The 17761-nt window shown below is 38.2% G+C and overlaps 1 protein-coding gene across 1 annotated transcript; it reads left to right on the top strand.

The window, feature by feature from the left end:
- The first annotated feature begins 245 nt into the window (after positions 1-245).
- LOC109149039 (uncharacterized mitochondrial protein AtMg00810-like) lies at positions 246-17761 on the top strand. Its single transcript, XM_019296664.1, has 2 exons — positions 246-871; positions 17494-17761. The coding sequence occupies exons 1-2, from the start codon at positions 246-248 to the stop codon at positions 17759-17761; spliced, it is 894 nt and encodes a 297-aa protein (XP_019152209.1).

The following is a 17761-nucleotide window of genomic DNA, read 5'->3' as shown; positions in this document are numbered from 1 at the left end:
TTGTTACAGAGGTCACTCTATGGTCTTAAGCAGGCTCCTCGAGCGTGGTTCAATAGGTTGCATGCTTTCTTGGTGTCGGTTGGTTTTTCACCCTCCAAGACTGATGTTTCTTTATTCATCTATACTCATGCCTCTATTTGTTTATATTTGCTTGTCTATGTTGATGATATCCTTGTTATGGGTCTGATGCTTCGTGTGTTACTCGGCTTCTTACTGACTTAGCCTTGGAGTTTAAGATTCGTGACATGGGTGCTCCGTCTTTTTTTCTTGGCATTGAGACGGTCTCCAAGGATGGTGGTTTGTTTCTTTCTCAGCCGCGATACATGCGAGATATTTTGAGCCGTGCAGGTATGGTGGACTGTAAACCGTTGGCTACTCCGGTTCCTGTGTCCCGACCTTCTTCTGATTCTGTGGTTCCCTATGCGGATCCCACGCAGTATCGCAGTCTTGCTGGGGCTCTACAGTATCTTACTGTTACTCGTCCGGATCTCTCTTTTGCTGTGAATCGGGTCTGTCAGCATATGCACTCTCCAACCATTGAGCATTGGGCTATGCTCAAGCCTGTTCTGCGGTATATAAAAGGAACTCTGCACTTTGGTCTTTTTATTCGTCCTTCCTCCTCTGTTGCGGTTCATGCCTTTTCGGATTCGGACTGGGCTGGTGATCCAGCTGACAGGAAGTCTACTAGTGGTTTTGCATTTTTTCTTGGTGGCAATATGATTTCTTGGTCTTGTCGGAAGCAACGCACGGTTGCTTGTTCGTCTACAGAGGCTGAATACAAGGCTCTGGCTGATGTGTCTGCGGAGGTCACCTGGTTGGTTTCTCTGTTGCACGAGCTTGGAGTGTCATTGGCTGCTCCTCCCACTCTCTGGTGTGATAATTTGGGAGTGACTTATCTCTGTTCCAACCCGTTGTTCCATGCTCATACGAAGCATGTGGAAATTGATTACCACTTTGTTCGTGACAAAGTGGCGAAGAAGGAGTTGCAGGTTAGCTTCATTTCCACAAAGGATCAGCTCGCTGATGTGTTCACTAAAGCTCTCCCTGGTCTGCGTTTCTCTACTCTATGTGGCAAGCTCAATGTTGTTGCTAGTCCACCTTGTGCTTGAGGGGGAGTATTAGGACTCTATCATCATTAGTATTCGTTACCTATTATTATTAGTAATTAGTATTCGTTACCTATTATTATTAGTATTCGTCTTGTAATAGGTTTACTATTCACTACTATATATACTCCTGTACATACTCATTATTATTCGTTCAGATATATCGTATCCTCATCCTTAGCACACATTGTGCTTGTCAGCACACATCGTGCTCCTTAGCATATCGTGCTCTTTTGGACATTGTGCTTGTCCAAAAACTTGATTTGTAAAAATTAAATCCTTGGGGGGAATCGATCTCGGGTGTAATCATTTTGAGTAAGGACTTCTACCATTTCGCCATTACGCTCATCCAATCATTCTTTGCAACGCCATTCCTTTATGCTTCTTTCTCGGATGAATACTCGTAGGACCAAAATTAATTTCTCAAATTAATTTTGTTCTTCCAATGGTAGATTCCTTTTGACTCGCTATTCTGATTTATGATGCTTGTACTCAAAGACCTAAAAACTATGGGGATCTAAAGTACATTTGGCTTGATCAAAACTTACAAAAAAATATTCCTATCAATTTTCCCCCTTTTTGATGACGCCAAAACCTATACTCAGTCATTTGGCTTGTCTTTTAAAAAAAATTATTTTTCAAAAGATTTTATTAACATACACATAGCCAAGATGAGTTTAACATTTGATTTTGACTCTAAGAAAGGTATTTTTAGCAACTAAAATTCCTATTCCCATTTTTGGACTTTGGAATAATGAATTTTTGCATTTTTCCAATTTATGCGATTTTTCCAAACTAAGCTAAAAATGTTACCTTTTAAGACAAATAAAATATCAATAAATAACAAGGAAAACTAGTAGCATCATAAACAGATAATTCGAATCATTCCAAATTGTTCCAAATTGTTCATGGGTTCATGTTCTCGTAGACCATACAAAAACAAATGTGACAATCATACAAATCATCTAATTACTTTGTTTCTCCTCTCTTTAAGCACATGATTTATATGATTTTGAACATCAATGAAATTGTCACTAATGGCATAATTGTTGCATACCTGCCCAACTGAATAGTAGTGGAATGCTTCAATGATGTTGCTTCCGGGCAGTATACTTTCTTCATACCATATGATGCACTCTTCTAGACTTCTTCCATTTTGTAGCTCGGCATCATTGACCTTGATATTGTCCTTTAGAACCATGATCATCAAAGCTCTACCATAGCTTTGGATTCTCCTGAAATTCTCATTCGAAACCCACAAATTTTGATCACTTGGACCACTCTTCTTCATTCCCTTTGGTAGATCATTCAAAGTCACCAACTTTGGCATTTCAACTCTACCATCTCTTGGTGTGGATTCCAAATAGAGAGCTACACGGTTATACCAATTAATTTGCTCAACATTTCCACCCGCACAAACAATGTCACGAAAAGAACGGTTAGTGGTATTTGCGCTGCTTGATCCTCCTGGACTGCCAGCCTCACCACCACCGAACCAATATTCCAATCCTCCCCTTCTAGCAACATTTCTGCCAGCAGATCTGCCTCCTCCATGTCTACTACTGCTTGTGCCAACATTTCGGGTGGCCATGGCAGTCATCATCATCTCAAGCATGCCTTCCAAATGACTGAATCTCTCTTCCCCCTTTTTGGCGTAATCAAGAAGTGTATGAACCGATTCACGAAGAGATGAAATAGATTCGGAAATATTTTCATATGATCCCCGAAGGTAGCCTACTTTGGTGTTGACGGAGATGAGATCCGTGTGGACATCACTAATCTGCTTCTCATGTTGATGAACAACATTGAGAATTCCTTGGCTTTGACTCATGGCAATTGCTTCATTTGCCTTTCCAGAATTCTGGAGGATTTGAGAGAGTTGGATGTAGAACTCATTGAGTTGCCCCTTGACGTTTGCATTCCATCCTCCAACTTGTCTCTCAAGTGCTTGGTGGGTGTCGATCAAATGTTGTTGACTCCTCCGATTTTCATCAAAAGATGTTTCGATTTTTCCACCTTGATTATTGACAACATGATCCAAATGAGTGTAGATGCCTTGAAACATGCTTTCCATTCGGTCAACAAGGCTTAGTACAACTTTCTCCAGATTTTCCAATTTTTCCTTTGAGGTTGTGCCATCAATGTCTTGCTCTTCTCGGGTTGTGGGAACACACCTTGCTCCTTCTTGAGCAGAATTGACTTCAAGCATGTGAGATTGTGCTTGATTTTCCACTTGATATCCTTCTCTTTCCGGTGTGTGTAACACGTGCGTGTCACCTTGTGCACTTTCTAGATGAATGGATTGAATTTCCTTCGTGTGTTGGCTAACTTGCATGGCATTTTGATCTTGACTTATTTCAGTGAAATTCAAAACACTCACATCATATAAGCCACTGTCCATTAAATGTGCACCACATGTGACATTTACTTCTTCAACATTCCTTATAACAAATTCATCAATATCAACTAGGAAATCATCTTCCGTAGGCATATCTCCTTGGACTCTGCCATCAAGAGTAGTCTCGGCCAACTTAGCTTTCAATTTATTCGCAAATATCCCATTCACCATAGACATCAAAGTTGCATGGCCAACATCAAAATTACCAATCCAATTCAAGGAAAATAATTCTTCTTCTTGCATACTCGGTCCCTTTGTCATCAAATCTTGATAAGAACCAAGTCTCCATTTTCTCCAATTTAGGACTCTTCGGTATTCATTCACTAATACCAAATCAAGTCCATCAACTTGATAAATCTCCTCATTCATCATTGACTCTATTTCGGCAATTTGGGAAAAAGAATTCAATAAACTTTGGCTTGTATTGGGATTGTGACTTATGGTTGGATTTTGGATTGTGTTTTGATTTTGACTTGTGTTTGGATTTTGGCTTGTGTTTGGATTTTGGCTTGAGGTAGGGTTTTCATGGGATTGAGTTGAGGGTTGAGAAGATAAACAAAGAATTTCTACAACTGGCCTTTTCCTAGCAGGAATGCCTCTCGGTTTCCTTTTTCTCTTGGAGCTCAAATCAGTTGATTCTTCATGATCCTTAAACAAAATTCGATTACTTCCAAAAGGCTTTCTTGATCTCATTGGTAACCCTTTCATTTTTATAATTTCTCCATTAAGCAACCCGAACACTAGGATGCGATTGAACTTGCCATTCCTAATTTTCGCACCTTTCACAAAATGTGCAATCCGGCTCAAGATAAGCTTACTCCAGTCACCCCTAACACCATTCATCACAGCATGCAAATATCCAATTCTCACGAGTGATATATCCTCCATACTATTCAATTTGCACAATACACATTTATAGAGAATTCTAACTAGCATCTCATACTCAAACTTCAAATCAGATTTTTGACCGGAAAGATTTAGTTCGAGAGATGCATTCTCATTCCGAATTTCTGTCCAAATTTCCGTGTGATCATATGTGTGAACATCTAAGTCCAACAGTGGTTGTTCTGGACTAGATATAGGCAGTCCAAAGGTTGTGTGCAATTCTTGTTCATCAATGGTGATGAGAGTTCCATTCACGGTGGACGCAATGGTCCATCCAACAACCTTGGCATTCACATAAAAATCTGCTACATCTTCATCATAAAATCTTGAGTATGGATAAGAACATAACCTCATGAGATTACTTTGTTGAAGTGCATGGATGATTCTTTGTGCAAGATGAGAGTTCTCGACTTCTTTGAGAAATCCTTGAGGGTCAAAACTTCCTCCGGCCTTGATTCCAACTGCTAGCTTCGTTAGGTTGAGTTGTGTAGAGTGTTTTTCATTCGGTTGAGAGCTTGAATCTCCAATGGTAGCCATAATGTGCTTGGTATTTTTAGAGATTGAGGGATTGAAGATTTTGAAAGAGATGAAGATTGAGTGTTTCGGCTATGGAAGATGAAAGGATTTTGAGAGTTTTGAGTGTAATGGTGGCTCTTCCAACCGGTTGGGTGGAAGGAAGGTGTCTTTACACAAATATCCTCACAATTAAATGTTGTCTTTTAAATAAGTGAGGGGTATTTTTGATATTCCAATAGCTTCCAACCTTTGACCTAACTGATAGTTAGTTTAGGTTATATATTCTCCATCCAATTTGTCTGCTGATGTGGCACCAAAAATTTAGATACTCGGACTGATTTTACCTGAAATAAAATTCATAGAGCACTAAATTTGTTTCGAAAATAATATGTATATATCTACACATTTTATGTAGATGGAAGAAAGAGAAATCTATTCTTTCTAGACTATTTATTATGCACAACTACCATAAAAAGGTGTTCTTATTTAAGGAAACTTATCGTCATACCATCTTGTCGCTCTTAAATGGTAAGATTGTGTAGATCTAAATGATTTTTTATTTGTGCATATATGTATGTACATACACGGTTGAAATAGAGATACATGCAATTGAGATAGGTAGACTTAAATGTTAAGATGTGACAACTTTTGCATGTGTGACACATAGGCATGAAATAAAATCATATAAAGTATCAAAATTTCAGATGAAAATTGAACTTATAATTTAAATAGAGTTTAGAGACTTAGCTCAATTAAATCATGCCCATCTCGTGTCTTAATTTCGAAAATCTTGATTCACACAGAGGCTTTGTGAGAATATCAGCTAATTGATTCTCGGTCGGGATGTATTCGATTGATAATTCCTTCTTTTCAACATGATCCCGGATAAAATGATGTCTCACATCAATGTGTTTTGTTCTTGAATGTAACACGGGATTGTGAGTGATAGCTATGGCACTTGTATTGTCACACAATATGTTGACATTTTCACAATTCACGCCATAATCTTTCAGCTGTTGTTTCATCCAAAGAATTTGCGCGCAACAACTCCCAGCAGCTATATATTCAGCTTCGGCTGTACTCGTGGCTATGGAGTTTTGCTTTTTGCTAAACCATGATACCAATCTTCCCCCTAAGAACTGGCATGTCCCTGAGGTACTTTTTCGATCGATTTTACATCCTGCAAAATCTGCATCTGAGAAACCAGTTAGTGTAAAATTACCTTCTTTGGGATACCATAATCCCACATTGACTGTTCCTTTTAGGTATCAGATGATTTTCTTGGTAGCAAGAAAATGACTTTCTTTTGGCTTTGACTAGAACCTGGCACATACTCCCACTGAATAATATATATCTGGTCGGCTTGCAGTGAGGTATAGTAATGATCGAATCATTCCTCGATATTTTGTTTCGTCAACGTCCTTGCCTTCATCTTCTTTATCCAATCTTAAAGATGTGCTCATCGGGATCTTGATTGAGGATTTTCCATCTTGACTGAATTTCTTTATAAGATCTTTCGTGTATTTGGCCTGATTGATGAATATTACTACATTGAGTTGCTTTACTTGTAATCCAAGAAAGTAGTTCAACTCTCCCATCATGCTCATCTCGAACTTATTCTGCATTAGCTTGGAAAATTTCTCACATAAAGTTTTATTAGTACTACCAAATATAATATCATCGACATAAATTTGTACCAATAAAATGTGATCATTTTCTTGAATTCTAAACAAGGTTTTATCAACAAGGCCTTTTGTAAAGCCATAGTTAATTAGGAACGTTGATAGAGTGTCATACCAAGCTCTCGGTGTTTGTTTTAACCCATATAACGCCTTCTTTAATCTGTAGACCTTATTAATATCACCTTTTACCTCGAAACCAGGAGGTTGCTACACGTAGACTTCTTCTTCAAGTAAGCCGTTCAAAAATGCACTTTTCATGTCCATTTGATAGACAGTGAAATTCCTGTACGCGGCATATGCTAGATATATTCTGATGGCTTCCAGTCTTGCAACGGGTGCAAACGTTTCATCGAAATCTATGCCTTCTTCTTGTGAATATCATTTTGCCACTAAACGTGCTTTATTTCGTATGACAATTCCATCCTCATTTGCTTTATTCCGAAAGACCCATTTTGTTCCAATTACATTGTAATTTTCAGGTCTTGGAACTAATTCCCATACGTCACTTCTTTTAAATTGATCGAGCTCTTCTTGCATTTCATTAATCCAATCTGGATCACTTAGAGCTTCTTCAATGCTTGTGGGCTCCACCTGAGAAAGAAAACAAGAAAATAAAGTATGTATATTTGAGGACCTTGTTTTTACTCCTTCTCGTGGATCTCCAATCACTAGCTCTGGAGGGTGATTTTTGAGCCATCTCAAGTCAGGTTGTTGGTTGCATGGGCTTTCCACGTTTCCTTGCTCAGTAGGTAAGTTGGAGGTAGACACATTTTGCTCATCAGATTGATCTCCAACTTGTGTTTCAACTTGATAATTTTGACTTTCCACGTGCGGATCTTCATTGACTTCCACGTGTCCTTCACTATTGCAATCAATGTCCAATTGCTCCATACCCTGTATAATTTGATCTTTGAAAGATATGTCAGTATCATTAAATGACTTTTCAACTTGACAACTTTCCTGATCATTTTTGTTGCTCTGGGTTTTCTTCTTGTGAGCTTCATCAAATGTAACATGAATTGATTCTTCTACCACCATTGATTTCTTGTTCAATATTCTGAATGCTTTGCTAGTAGATGAATATCCCAAAAATATTCCTTCATCTGCACGCTCATCAAAAGTCTTTAGATATGTTTTACCATTATTAAGAATAAAACATTTGATGCCAAACGTATGAAAATAATTAAGTTTAGGTTTTCTCCCTTTCCATAATTCGTACGGAGTCTTATTGTAAGACTTGTGTATCAAGCTTCGATTTTGCGTATAGCAAGCGGTGTTGATTGCTTCAGCCCAATATCTTTTAGGTAGCTCGGCTGACGTAATCATCACTCATGCGGCTTCTTTTAGCGTTCTATTTCTTCTTTCGGCTACACCATTTTGTTGCGGTGTATGTGCGGCAGATAATTGATGTAGAATTCCTTGATAGAATTGCAGTAGGCTTTAATTACTTGATTCACGAAATCTGTTCCTCGATCAGTTCGGATTTTTGCAATTTTCAAGTCTTTCTCGTTTTGTAGTAGCTTGAGTAGTTCTGGCAGCTTTTGCTCTACTTCATTTTTCTTTTTGAGAAATATCGTCCATGTGTACCTTGAAAAATCATCAACAACAACTAGTGTATATTTCTTACCACTTAGACTTACTGAGTCTACTGGACCGAAAAGATCCATGTGTAGTAGACTTAGAGGTCTTGTTGTAGATTCTTGAGCTTTGGATTTCAAAGATGACTTGATTTGCTTTCCTCTTTGGCAAGCATCACATATTTGATTTTTCTTGTAGACAATGTCGGGTAAACCTTCAACGAGTTTGTTTCTTGCTAGCTTGTTGATTGTCTTGAAGTTTAGATGATTCAATTCTTGTGTCATTCCCAACTTGTTGCGTGTGAGTTGTTTGCTAGTAGACACACTGATTCTTTTGTTGTGTTCCAATCCACAAAATACGTATTTTTCTTCCTTATTCCTTCGAGCACCACTTCTCATGAGGAATTATTCTTCACTTGGCACTTGTCTTTGAAGAACTCAACTAGATATCCTTTGTCACAAAATTGACTTGTACTCAACAAGTTGAATTTTAGACCTTCAACAAAGGATACATCTTCGATTTTCAAACCATTTCGAAAAATTATACCAATTCCTTTTGTTATGCCCTATCGTTCATTTCAACCGAATACGACTTTTGTTCCTTCGATATTTTTAAGATTCACAAGACTAGATTTATTTCCAGTCATGTGTCTAGAACATCCACTATCGAAGTGCCAAACTTCCTGCAAACAAATCAAACATTTTTAGGTACCCAACTGGATTTGGGTCCTTGGGTGTTAGTCATTTTTGGTACCCAAATCCACCTTGTACTCACTGATCTAAATTTAGGTGATTGGTAACCATTAAACACATTATAATCATATTTAATTTTTGAAAATAACTTTTGTGCCGGTTTTTGAAAATTTACTCGATTCTTTGGCACGTGGGAAGAAGATTGTTTGGGCCTAGGATAGGCATTAAATCTGGACTTAGTCCATGGTTTAATATAACGAACCCAACCTTGTTTTGAGGGATAAAATCTCCCTGCCTCAATTCTTGGATTCCTTCCCATTTTCCTATGAGGGCTTTGTGCACTAGACTCATTGGTGTGTTTCCATTTAGGAACAAACTTTTGCCTTTTTGTATACTGTTTAGGCGAAATAATGTTTCTTTGGGGCTTCGGCCTAACAGTATTAATTTTGACATTCGTTTGGTAACCAATTCCTTGTCTCACTGTGCTTTCTTGACCTTTTACAAATTTTACTACTTGGACTTTATTATTTAAAGTAGTAGTAGAATTGTCCAAGTTCTTGGAGGCTTGAGAACACTATGGATCATAACCGAATCCCGTTTTATCACTTGAGGGTTTTTGCATATTTACCATTTTGTCCATTATTTTGGATGAATGTGTAAATTTTGCTATAACCACTCTAATGTTGTGTTCTCTCACTTCCCTTGATTTACACTCTTCTTGAAGACAAATAATTTTATCTTTCAAGTCTTTCACTTCAAGTAGAGCATTTTACAATTTCTCATTTATTTGATCTTTTTCGAGAATCAAAAGACAATTGCGCTCTTTGAGTTGAGAGTGAGTGTCCATTACGGTTTGACATTCTTCCATTAACTGAAAGAAGGACTCTCTAGAAAATGAAGAATTGACAGAATCATAAGAGTGAGATGTTACCTCATTTTCTTCATTTCCATTTGCCATAAGACACATGTCCTCGTAAGGTGAGTTGTTGGAGATGCTCATGCAAAACATTGCATTGTCATCCTTTGAGGTGTCACTTTCATCACTTGAAGATTCTTCTGACTCACTTATTTCAAGTGGGTCACTAATAAGGGCTTTTCTTCTCTCCTTTGTGAACCTTTTATCTTTGGGCTTGAATTCTTCCTGTTGAGAGTTAGAAACATTTGTATATTGACTTTTACTTACCTTAGGGTGTGGACAACTTGCTGCAAAGTGTCCAGGCTTTCTACAATTGTAGCATAAATTCGATTCTTCCTCAACAATTTATTTCTTCGAATTCTTTGTTGCGTTCCACGATTTCCCTTGTGGATTTTTCTTGTAGTTGCTTCTCTTCATGAATTTCCTAAATTTTTTGACAAAGAGAGCAAATTGATCATTAGGCAATAATTCAACATTTTGTACTGACCTTGAGGTTGATGGTTGCTCGGCTACAAGTGCGTTGTTCTTTTCTTCATGATCTTCCTCAAATCTTGATTTAATCTCAAATTCATAAGCTTTTAAATCACTAAAGAGCTTATCGGTCAATAGGGTTTTTAAATCCCTATGATCTCTCATGGCCGTGACCTTCATGTCCCATGTAGATGGTAGACCACGTAGAATTTTGAGTGAAATTTCTTTTTGATTAATATCTTTTCCAAGATTATTAATCTCTCCTAAGATTTTGGCAAATCTTGTTTCCATGTCGGTAATATTCTCGCCGTTTAGCATTTTGAAATCCTCGAATTTCTTTAATGCTATAGTGAGCTTATTATCCTTTTCTTGCTCGTCTCCTTCACCAATTTGAATGAGCGTTTCCCAAACTTCCTTCGCGGATTGACACTTTCGAACTTTTGGAAATATCGTGTCATCGATAGATTTAAACAAAATACCCTTGGCAATATTGTCCAAGTTATTTCTTGTTCTATCTTCACGAGACCATTCCTCTTTTGGTTTTGGAATGTATTGTGGAGTGTCACTTGTTTATACGGATGAGGTGTTGACTTGCAAAATCTCAATAGGAGCACTTGTAACTACTTCCCACATTTCATCGTGTAATGCAGATAAATGTACCTGCATGCGAATTTTCCAATCATCAAATTTCTCTAAGGAAAACAATAAATTTTGGGCAAGAGCCATATCTCTTTTCATCATCTTGATTTTTCGAGATCTGTCTAGCAGTCAAAGTTGACTCAAATAGAAAACCTCTCTGATGCCAATTGTTGGTCCCGATAGGGTGGTGAAAGTCTAGAGGGCGGGGGGGGGGGGGGGGGGAGGGTGAATAGAATTTCAAGTTTTTTCAAAATAAATAACTCTTTGGTAACTTCAACTCTAAATATCAAGTAAATAGAGTAAGTTTAAACTGCACAGCGGAATAGGTAGTATGTAAAGAGTTATGCCCAATTAATGAATTAAATACACATGTAAGATAGAATAAAGTAACAGAGGCATCTCGAATATATAAAGGAGATGGTGCACTCAATATATAAAAGTAATATTCAAGATTATAAATAAATATCGTATCACGGCGACCGTGTAATGAATGTTACATGCAACACGTCAAACTTGCTTAGAATAATTCAATATTTAAGCTCGAAAAGTTTGAGTCACATGCATACGTGAAAACACACTAAACCCGAACGATTAAGATTGACTGTGAATAGTAAACGGGTTAGTCGGATAAGATAAATAGATAGAGCAAATTATGTAAGTGCAGTATGTAAATGAGAGAGGCAATTTATAGTGGTTCGGAAGTGGCGTAATCTTCCTAGTCCACTTTTCTCCTTTCGCGTCTAGGAGAAATTCACTATTTTTCACACACAGTTACAATAGTGAATAAGTGCTACACAAGCACTTCTTCCGGATGTTTTGCACACAGCTACACCCAACTCCAAGTGTCTCGCACACAGCTACACTTAACTCCGAGTATTTCGCACATAGCTATACTCAACGCCAACTAAGTGTCTTGCACACAGCTACACTAAGCAACTACGAGTGTTTTGCACACAGCTACACTCACTAGAGTATTTTGCACACAGCTATACTCTTTTTACAATTACAAATACAAAGGTAATTGTATCTCTCTCCAACTAGATTTTTGAGACTATTCAGACTAAGTCTCTAAGAATATTTGAGCACTTGCACTTTTAAATTTTCGTGTGTATTGCACTTCTGTCTCGTGTCTATCTTGTACACCTCTGCTTCTGTCTTCAAGTCTTCATGGCTTTTTATAGGCAATCAAATATATCCGTTGGAGTGGGATAATTTGATATTTGAAATTTGAATCTTCATAGCCTGATATTGTTGACAATAGTAGGTCTTTAATTTTGATTTGATTGTCAACTTGCCTGACAAATAATATTTTATCACAACTTGATTTTCTAGTTGTTTCTTAAAATATTATTTTTCTTGTCTTTTTGAATATCCAACAATTTTGGATTCTTGTGGCATGTGGGTAGACTTAGAATAAATTCCTTCGAATTTGTCCAATTTCTGATCATCTTGCTTCTTTGCCACATTGTGTTTCTTTGACTTGAGCATCGTGCTCCTTGACTTGAACATTGTGCTTTTCTGATTTGGTCAGATTGTGCTCCTTTAGACACATCGTGCTTGTTCACATTGTGCTCCTGTAGAACATTTTGCTCCTTTTGAACATTGTGCTCCTTTTGAACATTGTGCTCCTTAGCACATTGTGCTCTTTTGGACATTGTGCTTGTCCGAAAACTTGATTTGGAAAAATTAAGTCCTTAGGGGAAGGGGGGGGGGGGGAATTGATCTCGGGTGTGATCGTTTTAAATAAGGACTTCTACCATTTTGCCGTTAATCTCATCCAATTATTCTTTGCAACGCCATTCCTTTATGCTTCTTTCTCGGATGAATACTCGTAGGACCAAAATTAATTTCTCAAATTAATTTTGTTCTTCCTATGGTAGATTCCTTTTGACTCGCTATTCTGATTTATGATGCTTGTACTCAAAGACCTAAAAACTAAGGGGATCTAAAGTACATTTGGCTTCATCAAAACTTACAAAAAAATATTCCTATCAGATTTTCATGCTAGCGCCGTATCATTATCCGAGCTTGAGCTTTCGTCGCTTGATGATTCATCAGATTCATCATCTTCATTCGGCTCATTGCTAAGTAGCGCCTTTCTTTTGTCACGTTTGAATCTTCGATCTTTATTATCGAATTTAATCGGTGTAGATTCAACGTTTTTGCCTTGATATTTGCTAACGATCGGATGCGGACAATTTATTTTGAAATGTCGGGGTTTGCGGCAGTTGTAGCATAGATCGTTTATTTCATCATCTTTTTCTTCATTCGGCTTCCATGAGGCATTTTGATTTCCACGAGAGAAATTTTGATTTCTTCGTGATGAATATTTGTTGTCTCCTTTTCGCATGAATTTCCTGAATTTTTTAACAAAGAAGGCAAACTGTTCATCAGTCATAAAATCAATATTATCTACTAACCTGGAGGTTGACAGTTGTTCGGCCATTAGAGCTGGATTTCGAACTTCATAATCTTCATCATTTTTGGCCTTCATTTCGAATTCATATGCTTTAAGATCACTAAACAATTTGTCAGTTGACAATGTTCGTAGATCTCGGTGATCTCGCATGGCTGTAACCTTCATGTCCCATGCGGATGGTAAGCCTCGTAGAATTTTGAGATTAATTTCTTTTTGGCTAATTTCTTTGCCAAGATCATTAATCTCTCCTAGAATTTTAATCATTCTTGCTTCCATATCAACAATGCTTTCACTTGATAGCATTTTAAAATCTTCAAACTTCTTCATGGCTATCGTGAGCTTGTTGTCATTTTCTTGTTCATCGCCTTCACCTATCTTGATGAGTGTATCCCAAATTTCCTTCGCGGTTGTGCATTTTCGAATTTTTGGGAATATTGTATCATCAACGGTTTTGAATAGAATATCTTTGGCAATGTTGTCAAGATTATTTCTTTTTCTATCGCCTGATGACCATTCCAGTTTCGGCTTTGGTACATATTGTTGAGCATCGGATGATAGAAGAAATGCCGTATTGACTTTCAATATTTCTATCGGTCCATTAGAAATGACTTCCCACATTTCATCGTGTAAGGCCGATAAATGAACCTGCATACCAACTTTGCAAACCGCATCTCTTACTTCATCTCCAATCTCTATTATTTAATTGATGATATCTTTATTATTTAATTGATGATTTCGAAACTGATCTTGAAACCTCTGCTCCAACTTAGTCTCGAAACCTCTTTTGAAACCTCTTACATTGTCTCCAAGTTCTATTATTTAATTGATTTCGAAACCTCTGCTCCAACTTCATCTCTTCCTTATTTTCAAAACCTCTATTGAAACTTCATCTCCTACGTCATCTATTGGAATCGATCTTCATCTCTTCCTTATTTTCAAAACCTCTATTGAAACTTCATCTCATACGTCATCTATTGGAATCGATTTAAGGCTTTGTTTATAAAATTATAAAGAGTGAGTTTAGAACCCGAAACCTTACGATTTATACATTAAGCTTTCATCCATCTCAGCTGTACAGATTATTGGTAAATCTAGCATTCCTCTTGATGTATTTCTTTCTTTCCATAGATGCTTGAACTTCAAGATAACTTCATGAAATTTGGTTTGCTTCTCGTTTCTTCGTATGAGATTCATCAGTATGACTTCTTCTTTGATTTGGGCGTGTGGGTTATTTTAGTATACATATCATACACATACATCTTCTTCTTCATATTTTTCCCTTTCTTCATATTTGTTAATTTTCCTTTCATGGTCTATGACACGCCTAGACTTAACAAATAAAATTGGTCAATTACAATATATTCCTAACAGGTACTGTACACACACATGGCAACACATGCCTCCCAAGAATCACATGAACCTTACACAAAGGCCACAGCTCCATAATCACGTCACGACCACCACGAGGACCGCTGCAATACCTTGGTGACTAGTGTCCCATACCACTAATCGTGCAATCCTGGTAAAGCCACACACGCATCACATCTCAACAAGAATCAATCAACGGATCACAACGAAGGTATGAAACATACTCAACCAAGGAATTGGTCACAGCCCAACAACAACAACGATGAATAAAGCAAGTTATCATCAACCAATCGGAAGGTACAAACAACACACACGCTAGCATTTAGATACCAAACTAGCATGCCTATCAACGGAGAAACTCAAGTTAGTTCCGAGGAACACACAAGACACTTCACGGTTCAACGAAACACAATGTTGAACACTTAGCACGATTCAAGACACCAAATACCTACATGGATACCTACCACATAGTTCTAGACATACGAAACATCAAGAAGACGCTCAAATAGTTCCACAAAAGAACAACGGGAAGTCAAAAGACCAAATACCGAGTCAAATGAATCACGGGGAACAAATCCCATCACAACTCCACTTATGTACCCGGGGGTGGACCCACGGGTAGTGCCACCCGTGGTTCCGCCCGCGGGAACACATTCCCACAGGGCTTGTACCCGCGGGTAGGGCGACGGGTGGTGCCCCGCCCGCGGGGACATGTCCTGTACCACAAAACACCACATCGCGGATTTTCATCTCCAAACACAAATTCAAGTCCAAAACATGCCAAATCTCACCCAATACAACAAAATGACTTGAATCATGGAAAATGGCAAGCAATGGCACACAAGAACCCTAAACACAAGCTCTAGATATGCATTTTCACAAGACAAATGCATAAACACTCACATTTCATAGCAAAAGCACAAGTAGAATCCAAGAAATCACATATAGGTAAGGAAAATAGATTTTGTAGAGCATGAGTTACCTCTTGTAGACTAAAAGACCTCACTTAACACTTCAACAAGTTCCCCACAAGGCTTACTTTCCAAACCCACTTCACGATCAAACCAAAAGATCATAAAGATCTTACCTTTAAGAAAAAGACATCTAAGATGGAACCAAAAACACAAGATGGACTTAGATCTTACCCTCCTAGATGCTCAAATAGGTGAAAGCTTGAATCTTGGAAGCAAATGTTGGAATCTTGACAAGGTCTCAACTTAGCTTGGAGGAAAAGCTACTCACCTTTCTAGAGAGAAGGTAGAGCTAATATTTTAGAAAGTGTAAAGGATGAAATTAAGATGTCTTCTAGGTTAGGTTACAATACTAACACTTGGTGAAAAGTCAAAAATACCCTTACTAACATTTAGAAAGTGTAAGGAACAAGGGAACTCCCCTCAAAGCTCAAGGTACAACATAACTTTGAAGTTGACTATTCAAATACTAGTCCTTGAGTATTAAAAATCAGGATTTTAGGAATGAATTCCTCAATTGCAATAGGATTAATTACTCAATTAATCCATGGATTGAATGTGGATTTTTGGGGTGTCACATCCTCTCCCCCTTCAAAGAAGTTTCGTCCCTGAAGCTTGGGTACGACGAATTGGAAACAAATGGTGGTAGGAAACAACATTGTGACAAGAGGTTCAAGAACGAATCCTTTTGGTCAAAACTCAAAAGATTCTATAAGGATTCCAAACAAGAAAGGAGGCATAACAATTCAAGAATTGTCAAGAACTTAACAAGGAGTAGATTGAGCATCACGAACTCGTGTCTTAGCACCATCATCAACTTCTACTCAGACACTAAGGACAAGACAATCAACACAAAACACCCGCTACTACTACGAAGCTAACTAAGCCACAAGGCTACAATCAAAACAAGCACAAATGCAACAACAAGCAACCAACAACGGCAACAACAGCTAGGGAGGGTACAACTACTAGGAAAAGGTGAACAAGGTAGCCACAGCTGCACAAGGAAGGACTCGCTCTCCGACTCCTTAGACTCTTCCTCGGCTTCTCCTCTATGACTCAAGCTGGCTTCGATCTGGTCTACCCGGTTGTGCACAGCGACGAACTGCGTCTTCAAAGAGCGAAGCACCTAAACCAACTACCCAAACTACAGGCTAACAACCACGGCAAACAAGAGGTAACGGCTAAATGCACAACTGAGCAAACGACAAAACACAACCACAGGTGGCCACAACACAACGGTAACAACAAACGAGGGAAGGAAAACGAGCTTACACCAATCAATGATTTAACAGGCAAGAAAAAAAAAGTCAAACAACTAGGCACAACCAATAAGCGAAAACGATAGAACAGCCAAAAAAAACGAGGGAAAGAAAACGAGCAAACCCAATAAAACGGTTGGCTTGCGAAATGGGTGACAAAACTTAAGAGATGAGTTGCAAACGAAGTCTAAGCAATAAAGGTACTTGACAACTAACCAAAGTTAGAGAAACCAAAGGTTCAAATTAAGATAGTAGGATTGATTGGCTAGGACACAACGAAGTTCAACACAAAACCGTCGGTTAACAAAACAAGAGACAAGACTTAGAGATAGGTTGAGGGTTCACAAAGGTAAGACAAGAAAGAAAGATAAGGTGGTAGGTAAAAGATTCAACGGGAAAGAAAGCTAATTTCACACCGAGCCTAACTCCTGCTCAAAACTAGCCAACGATCTACTCAAAACGAGACGGCTCAGCTAATGAACAAGCCACAAACAAAAACTGACACCAAAAGAACTCTAAACTAGATCAGTCGGGATCACAGAACTGTGGTTGCATCTTCAACTGATCTCTGCTGGCTTCTTCAACCAAAGGAAACAAGGTACTCTCACTACACAACTTGAGATCGGCATCTGCTTGAACTTGATCCGTCACTTCCGAAAAAGGCTACAACTGCTAGATCTAAAAGACGAGTTGGATGTCCATCTCTCCAGCTCTAGGGTGAACTTGATGCAGGCTACCGACTTAACACTTGCTCTAGCACACAACCCGCTACTCCTCACAAGGAAACGCTTGAAAACTTCAAAGGTTCGGTTCGGAGGTAAGGTCCGAAACAGGAACGGTAACACCGGAGAAGGGTAA

Source organism: Ipomoea nil, unplaced genomic scaffold (assembly GCF_001879475.1).
Source record: "Ipomoea nil cultivar Tokyo-kokei standard unplaced genomic scaffold, Asagao_1.1 scaffold2149, whole genome shotgun sequence".
NCBI lineage: Eukaryota > Viridiplantae > Streptophyta > Magnoliopsida > Solanales > Convolvulaceae > Ipomoea > Ipomoea nil.
Note: the sequence above shows the minus strand (reverse complement) of the source record. Positions and strands in the feature narration are given on the sequence as shown.